Raw genomic sequence first — 9,060 nt, forward strand, 5'->3', positions numbered from 1 at the left:
TGTGTGTGTGTGTGTGCTATTTGGGAACAGCCATTCTGTGCTGTACCAGTTCTAACACCCGGGAGCTCTCTCACTTTTAACCTGCAGACCTACGAGGACCAGCTGGCCTGGATGGTCGCATGAAATGCCACACTCCGGTCGCTGATGAGCAGGCTGGGATCGACGCTGTTGGTTACTTGCAGCGGTCGCTCCTGCGTGCCCAGCCTCTTCTGAGCACACGTCCCGCTGCGAGGCTGTGCCCGGAAGACGGCCGGGCCAAGCCCAGGGCACGCCTTGCTGGCGGCAGCGCCGCTGAGGAATAACCCACTCTGCTACATTTGCATACTTGAGTGGGGTCGGGAGTGCCAGCAGGTGCCGCATATTGTTGTTTGAGAGAGAGAGACAGAGCGACAGAGCATGAGTGGGGGAGGGGCAGAGAGAGAGGGAGACACAGAGGCCGAAGCAGGCTCCAGGCTCTGAGCGGTCGGCACAGAGCCCAGTGTGGGGCTCGAACCCACGAACCGTGAATCATGACCTGAGCCGAAGTCCAGTGCTTAAGTGCCTGAGCCACCCCTGCTCTCCCCGGTGCCTCATACCGTCTGAGGCTAAGCTTCGAAGATTCTTGCGGCCATCTTTCAGGTGCGCTGGGCAGGAAGGCGTCCCAGTGCCCGTGGTCTGTGTAAACCAGAGGAGCTGGACGCGGGCAGTTTGATGCCCGCTTTTGTTCACCCATCTAAATATCTCCCCGCTCTCTTGGGTCGCCTTTAGGACACATCGGTCCCCCAGACTCGACCTTCCTGGGTGCGTTTCTCTCTGGCTGGTACCCAGCCCTCTTTTTTCCTTCTTTTAAATGTTGGGAAATCATTTAATACTTCGTTAGAACAAAAAAGGAGGGGGTGGCTGGTGGCGCCGTGGTCGTCTCTGGAGGCTCCCCGGCTCGGACTTGGCGCTGAGTGCCTCTGACTGTCACGTCCGAATCTGCAGCCGCAGATCCCACGCTCAGGACCGTGAGGAATCAGCGTTCGGCTCCGGGGATGGTCTGGCACAGAGCATCTGCACTTGGAGCTGGGGGTGTCCCGGGGGGGCACCCCACTCTGGTCTTCAGAGCAGAGGGGAGGCGAGCGGGGGCGATGCATCAGAAGGCCAGAGGGCCCAGAGGCCGGGGGTTTTACCGCACCAAGTAGCTAATGTGCTTTAATGATAGTCGGGGGGCGGGAAAGGCCAGCGCTCACACACAGCAGGACAGCCCGCTCCGCGTCGGGCACGCTCTGCCGGGCCTCGCCGGGCTCCCCAGGCTGGCTGGCTGCGTTCGCCCCCTTTTTTTCTTCCATCCGTGACATCTGCTCGCTGCTTGTCCCTCCTGTGATACCGTACCCCTCACAGCTGTGCAGACCTCCGGCTCTGCGCTGCTGCATGGAGTGCCCAGAGCATACGGCCTTTTTGATGTGTGATAAAACAGAACCGAGCCGCGGGGGTACGGCGAGCGGAGGCATCAGAATATCAATTAACCTGCTCTGAACAAAGCTGGGGCTCCAGAGTGGAGGAGACATTTCACTGAAGTGTCAGGAAGACGGATAATGTATTCTAATTAGGGGCTGACGGATACCTGCGCATCCAGCCACTCCTGGTTGTCAGACCCACGGACCCAACGAGCGTGTCCCACCATGGCACCGGCCGGGTGCTCTTTACTCATTTATGACTTCTTGCTTTGCCAGGATTTGCAGCCATTAACTTGCTCTTGGCCAAAATGGCAGTTTCCCTTCGAAAGCACGGCCCATCTTGCAACTGGGCCGTTGCACTCACCTCTCTAAATGCAAGAGCTATGGGCAGGGAGCTGTCTTCCGAATGCCAGGCCCGGGGCTCCCATCTCGAGGGTGCCCCAGGACCTACACCCCCGTGATCCGGAGGCCTCGGTCACTCCCCTTCCTTCCCGGGAGGACTCGGGTGGGGGCGGCAGATCTCCATGGAGATTCCCACAGCGCAGGTGCGTTCTGCCCTGAGGGGTCCCTCGGGGACCTGAGTACCTGGGTGATGATACTGTCCCCCGGAGTCTGAGAGGGCAACCCTGGAGAGCCAGCGGCCCGGGGTTCCCTTCAGAGCCCCCCCCCACCTTCTTTTAATAATGTCACACCCGCACCGGAGTGGCGCACCAGCGAGTCCAGGCTAATTAGGGAGATGTTTCTCATTTTGCTACTCTTTTCCTGTGTAATTGGAAGGCCCGCTTTCTCCAGCGAGAAGTCGGGAAGAGCTGTTCCCCTGAATAGTTCTAAAAGCTCCGGACCACATACTGATGTCAGCTGCAGTTTACGGGCGAGATGATAATGATCGCTCTGTAATGCAATATTAAACGCCGAGGGCTTTCTCGGCCGCACAGAGAGGAGCGCCCGCCTCCTCCCAGCCTCAGAAAGGAACTCGGAACAGCCCCCACCCCCGCCCCCAGCCCCGCACCAGAAAAGGCGGGCGCTGGGCCCCCAGCCCCCCCTCCCCAAATAAAGAAAAACTACGGGGGTCCGAATGTAGCTCAAGTGCAGAAAACTTTGGTTTGGCTTCCAGAGCCGGAGCGGGGAGCTCACACGCCGTGACTCCAGCTCCCGTGGCGGGCGCGCGTCTGCAGGTGTTTGCTCTTCCTAAGCGGGGCAGCCTGGCTCCAGGCTGGCTATAACAAGGACTTGAGGGAGCGAAAGGCTGTTAAAAAATCTTTTTTGCACTTTTGCTTCATTAGTTCTAGAAGCCAGGGTTCCAGAGGCTGAGCGCCTTCCTGCATAATTTAAGAAATTAATGAAGGCATGCCTGATTTTTTTTCCCAACCCTCTTTACTCTGTAAATTTGTTTAGTTTCTTTTTTTTTTTTTTTAACTGTCAGTAGAGGCCTTTGGAACCTAAAGATTTTAATATTGCAGAAATGCAGGCCCTTTTCTGGTTAGTTCCTTTCAAGGAACTCACAGTGTGGGTTATAACGGACCTTGAGTCTGGGTTCACCACCATCGGTCCACCCTCTGACCTTTAAGCAGCCCAGTTCTCCTGACGACACAGGGGTGAGTGTCTCTGGTGGGGGTCCCCTCGTGGGAGCCTGTGTCAGAGACCGGCCTCTGGGGGCCACCTGGTCCCCTCGAGGCTGAGGTGAGGTCCCGAGTGTTTGCTGCTTTAGTTCACTTCTTCCAAAGCTCACTTTGCATCTGGACATCAGATTGGAGCCATTAAAAAGTGTGTGAGGGTGTGTTTGTGTGGGTGTGTAACTCTCGACTCCCAGGACTTGAAAGGACGTTAGAAACCATTTAATGTGAACATTGCTGAGGGACATGAAAACAACAGTCTAGACAGATGGGAAGAGAAGGTGCTAATATTGTGAGACTATTAACTCTTCATGAATTCTTCTACACAGTTAATGTCATCCCAGGGGCGCCCGGCTGGCTCAGTCAGTGGACCATGTGACTCCCTATCGCAGGGTCCTGAGTTCAAGTCCCACGTCGGGTGTAGAGATTACTTAAATGAAAAAATACAAACTTAAAAATTTTTTTAATCTTTTAAAAACATCTAAGGTCATTTCAAAATGCTAGTAGAATTTCTTTTATATTTATTTTATTAAAATTTTGTTTATGTTTATTTCTTTTTGAAAGAGAGGCAGAGCCTGAGCAGGGAAGGGACACAGAGCAAGGGAGACACAGGATCTGTAACCGGCTCCAGGCTCTGAGCTGTCAGCACAGAGCCTGATGCGGGGCTCGAACTCACAGACCGTGAGATCATGACCTGAGCCGAAGTCGGCCGCTTCACGGACTGAGCCCCCCCCAGGGGCCCCAAGAGAACACAATTTAAATGCAAATGAATATCTATGAGCCCCTCCAGTGAGAAAGGCTTCTTTGCACATCCACATAGCACCAGATCAGGCTAAGGCCCTAGATGATTTGCCCAAAAATGTATGTGTTAAAAACAGCCCCCCTCCATAAAATTTAGAAGGTCAAAGACAACCTGCAAAAGATATTGGCAACATTGTTTGCCTCAAGGGGTCTGTGGTAGTGTTTGCCAAAATGGGTTCATTCTTCTTATGTAAAGAGCTCTTGTGAATAAATAAAAGGACAAAACCCCAAGAGGAAACTTGCTATAGATAGTATGAATTGACATTTTGGAAAAGAAAAAAATTCAAATAACCAGTAAATATGTGGGAGAAACATGAAGCCTCACTAATGATCAAAGAAATGTAAATTAAAGCAAGAATGGCAAACTCAACCTTGCTGGATAGACCCCTCCCCCCCAACTGCCCTATCCCCCCCGGCCCCCTGAGACAATGCCCAACATTGACAAAGATACAGGCAACAAGTGATCTGCTGTTGGATTCCTACACTGGCCAGGGCAGTTTTGTAGAGCTACATGGCAGAAGGTATCAAAAGCCACAAAAGAAGGTGTCAACTTTTAGAAATCGATTTCCAGAAAGTTCTGTGTGCATCAAGATATACTTACAGCATTAAAAAAAAAATAATGGTAGAACACAAGACTGAAACTAAATCAACAACATGGGATTGGTTAACATTTGTCAGGTCAGTTCACCTCATGCCCGGCAGCCGTGGAAACTTCCAGAAGGGGCATGTTTTGTCACATGGGAAAATGTTCCGGAAATGTTTTTGCTGTATGAAAAGTATAGGCAACAAAATAGTATGCACAGTGAGTCCTTTCCCCTGCCAGGAAAAGGTGCCAGTCAGTGAAGGCCAGAAGGTTCCACAGCAGAGTGTCGGCAGTGGCTAGTCTGGGCCAGTGGTGTTACCAGGGACTTGCACTGTTATTTCAGCTTTTCCGTATCCTCCACACAGTACACAGCAATCCTGCGTCTCTTTCACAATTGGACTTAACGTGGTTCATAAAGATCAATGTTCTAGACCCATTCCCTCGCTGTGTGGGCCCGAAGGGGCGGGAGCCTGAGGGATTTCAGCCCTGGAAGAAGTTAGCTACAGAACAGAAACTCGAACTCTGTTCTTCTTACTGCTCCAAGGTTTGGGGCTTGTTCTTAAGAAAAGGGGTTTTGTTTGCACTCAAGTGATTCCTTCTCCCAGGATCCCCTATCCAAGAAGCTCTCTTGAAGAAATAATCCACCATGTAGAAGGAGCCACATGCACAGGGCTGTTCATCGCAGAATTATTTATGACGGCAAGAATCGTTAGTGGTTGAAATGATCCGTCGTAGGGCCTGCTTAAGCCACTGTGGCCCGGCCCTTGGGCAGAACGTGTGCAGACCCTGAAAATGGTGGCAACGGAGAGGTGTGCTGATTTGAGAGAGTGCTTTGGTAGCTGTGACGTGTGATGGAAAACATCAGGACATAAAATATGTATGCTGTGATTACAGTCACACACAGGATTCAGAAGGGAGTATAACAGGGCCACCTGGAGGTAGTCGGTTGAGTGTGTGACTTCGGCTCAGGTCATGATCTCACGGTTCATGAGTTCGAGCCCCCGTCGGGCCCTGTGCTGTCGGTGCAGAGCCTGCTTGGGGTTCTCTGTCCTCCTCTCTCTCTGCCCCTCTCATTCTCTCTCTCAAAATAAGTAAACATTAAAAAAAAGAAGGGACTATAATAATATGAGAGTGCTTGTTGAGGTGGGTGATGTGGCCGTCAGAAACATTTACTTTCTTTTGTCTTACAAGTTCCAGTTTTTTTAAATAACACGATTATATTCCTTTTATAATTCCAAAATAAAAGCTAAAACGTAAAAATGGATGAGCACCTCTTAGTTCTCTGCCTAGGGCTGGATCCTGGATGGCATCCCCGAGACCCGGGAGCAGGCCCTGATGATCCAGACCCTCGGGATCGCCCCCAGACACGTCAGTGAGTAGCCCGTGGCAGGCCCCGGACCCCGGAAGTGAGGGCCCGCTCTGTCGCGCCCGCTCCTAGTGCTCACTCTCAGCCCTGCACCAGCCAGGACCCAGCAGGAGAAAGGACAGCATGGCCGAATTTTATAAAGCAAAGGCCTCTGGGGATCGCTCTTAGAAAAATGGAGTTTTAGGGCCTCCTGGGGGACTCAGTCGGTTAAGCATCCGACTTCGGCTCGGGTCATGATCTCACAGTTCGTGAGTTCAAGCCCCTCATCGGACAGAGCTCAGCCTGCTTTGGGTTCTGTGTCTCCCTCTCTCTGCCGCTCCCTTGTTTATGTGCTCGCTGTCTCGCACTCTCTCTCTCTCTCTTGAAAATGAATAAATATTTAGAGTGGCTCAGTCGGTTAAGCCTCCGGCTTCGGCTCAGGTCAGATCTCACGTTCGTGGGTTCGAACCCCGTGTCGGGCTCTGTGCTGACAGCTCAGAACCTGGAGCCTGTGTCTCCCTTTCTGTCTGCCCCTCCGCCTCTCATGCTCTGTCTCTCTCTGTATCAAAAATAAATAAAACATTAAAAAAATGAATAAATATTTTAAAAAATATTTTTTAAATAAGTAAGAAAAATGGAGTTTTGTTTTGACCCTGGTGGCTCTCTGGCCCACGAGTCCCCCATCTGAGAAGGCCTCTTTAGGAAATAATCCAAAATATGGCAAGAGCATCACCACAGAGATGTTCCTCATGGCGAGATTCCAGTGAAAACCGTTAGATGGAACGTTCAAGGGCGGGCTGTCCGCGGGCCTGGACCGCACCTCCCGGCTGGGTGCCCAGAAGGCCTCCCCGAGGGACCGCTGGGGCGGGAGGTGGCAGCGGCTAGAGTCCTTACACCTCGAGAGAGACGTAAGGCAAGTCACCCGCCCACGCGGTTCCGGGGCCTGGGACCCGCTGCCCAGCCCACCCGCTGTGCTCTCTCCCCTCCCTGTCCAGTTGTGCTGAGCTGTCCAGACACCGTCCTGATTGAGAGAAACTTGGGGAAGAGAATCGACCCTCAGACGGGAGGTATGGCATCTGCACCCCTGCCCACTCCTTGGAGTTTCAGAGACGGTCAGTGATGGCCGACGGATGATCCGTTGGAGTAAGAGCCCCATCCCCCAATTTACTGAGCCCTTCTCCGCTTGGGGTGCCCGCGGAGCGCAGGCTCAGACGCCGCAGGCCGGGCTAGGAGCCGGCAGCCCCCCGGGAGATGGTGAGCCCTGTCGATGTCGCGCTGGTCTCCAGCAGGGGCCGGGGCCCCAGGCTTTGGCAGCAGACAGACCTGGGTGTGGGGACCCTGGCCGCGCCCCTTTCCGGCTGCGTCAGTGGGGTGAGTTGCCCAACATCGCCAGGACCCGGCTTTCCTGCCCGTGCACGGGGCGGCCGGGGCCGTGTGGTCCGACGGCTGGGAAGGCCGGTGGATGCGGGTGGCGCCCGTCAGAGGGCCCGGCACGGGGCTCGCGCTCGCAAGTCCCCGCCACCCTCCCCGCCGTGCCGGGAACCCTCTGGCACTGTTAACAGAGACACACAAGTGCCCAAAGGCAGAGTGCCTCTGCCCAGCTGGGTGGGCTCACAGGCTTCGGCCCCCAGAGGGCAAGCCCCCGGCCAGAGGCCCTGGCGGCTCTAACCACACGCCTCTCCCCTGGCAGAGATTTATCATGCCACCTTCGACTGGCCCCCCGAAGCTGAAGTCCAGAACCGGCTGATGGTGCCCGAGGGCATCTCCGAGCTGGAGACGGCCCGCAGGCTGCTCCAGTACCACAGGAACATTACCAGGATCCTTCCGGCTTACCCCAAGTTCCTGAAAGTCATCAGCGCCGACCAGCCGTGCGTGGACGTCTTCTACCAGGGTAAACGCACACGGGCGGCCGGTTTCCCAGGCGCCTGACCCTCCCTGACCCTCCCATCCTCGCGTCCCTTCACGTGGCAGCGACGCCAGTGACCAGAACGTGCCGGGAGGCCCCTCACGGACGGTCCGGGTTCCCTGGGCCGATAACGTTCTGCCGTCGGGCATGGCCAGCAGATTTGACAGTGGGGGTGGGGGGTGGGGCAGGAAGTTCTCAGGGGCAAGACGTTTGGCCCTGGGGGTGAGGGAGAAGGACATGAAAACTTGTACAAACTAAAACAAACACACGAACAGAACCCACTACCACCACAAAACCAAAACCAAAAGCCAAAGCAAACCACGAAAAACCCCAAAAATCCCACAGCACAACTCGGGGGCTGTGAGTCCATGTCGTGCAGGGGAAGCACCCCCCCCACTGCACTGTCGTTGCAGCAATGACGAAGGTCCACAGAAAGCACCTGAAGCAGGTGCGTGTGCGCGTGCACGGGTGTGTGGAGGAGGGTCACAGTCGAGCGCGGGGACTTGGGAGCGGGGCCCTGCGTTCACACCTCATGCCCGCCACACATCAGCCATGCGGTCTCTGGCAGTTCTCTTGGCCTCCGTTTTGTCATCCCTAAAGTGGGAACGGAGATCCTGTCTTCCTCCCAGGCTTGGGTGAGGATTACACGGGGTGCTGCAAACCCCGTCTCCGCAGCCCGGCAGCGGGTTCGGGGAGGCGCCCGCAGACCTCAGACACCCCCGCTGTGGGGACTCGGCACCTGCCCAAGAAGGCCGGGGAGTTGGAATCGTCCGGGCCTAGAGCAGCTGAATTATCATTTAGAATTGTCTCCACATCCGAGTGTCCCCTCCTATGCAGTGCCGGGGAAGGGACACGGCAAAAATGCCAGCACGGAGACCTCAGACACTTGATGGCCGACAATGGCCCTTTGGGGCACATTCTCTCCGATGTCTAAGAAAAGTTTGTTTTGGGGCGGAAGTGTCTCTGAGCTCCTGGCCTGGCAGCCCCCCCCCGGCCCCCACCTGCCCGTGGACTTGACGCAGAACCCAGGGACCACGGCCTCGCTCCCCGGGGGGTCCATCAACCAGCGGCCGTATGTCTAGAAGCCGTCTCTACTTTGAAACAAGCCAGGCTGTGGACACCTTAGGGTTTGCAGCGATGTTGCGTCTGGAAAGGTCTTCAGCAGCTGAAGATAAACAGGCACGGCGTTTATCTTACGGCGTGGTTCTGAATTTACACATTAATTACTTCCAAATCACTTAATTAAATTTAAAAGTTCAGATGATCGTTCATAAAGAATTCATGCCCGGAATTGTAAATAAAAATGTGAGTGTCTGAATATTAATTATTATTAATTAATAATGCAGACAGCTACATCGAAACTTGGAGTGCGGAATTCTCTCTGTGTTGTTGTT

The 9,060-nt window shown here is 54.4% G+C and overlaps 1 protein-coding gene across 1 annotated transcript in view; it reads left to right on the forward strand.

Annotated features, from left to right (window-relative positions):
* Nucleotides 1–9,060, forward strand: part of AK8 (adenylate kinase 8) — a 118,863-nt gene that overhangs the window by 30,532 nt on the left and 79,271 nt on the right. Inside the window, exons 6-10 of the mRNA XM_029921050.1 lie at nt 5,706–5,787; nt 6,756–6,827; nt 7,451–7,672; nt 8,080–8,134; nt 8,235–8,301. Coding sequence (XP_029776910.1) covers nt 5,706–5,787; nt 6,756–6,827; nt 7,451–7,672; nt 8,080–8,134; nt 8,235–8,301 — 498 coding nt within the window. The remainder of the gene's footprint in view (nt 1–5,705; nt 5,788–6,755; nt 6,828–7,450; nt 7,673–8,079; nt 8,135–8,234; nt 8,302–9,060) is intronic.

This window comes from Suricata suricatta, chromosome 13, assembly GCF_006229205.1.
Source record: "Suricata suricatta isolate VVHF042 chromosome 13, meerkat_22Aug2017_6uvM2_HiC, whole genome shotgun sequence".
NCBI lineage: Eukaryota > Metazoa > Chordata > Mammalia > Carnivora > Herpestidae > Suricata > Suricata suricatta.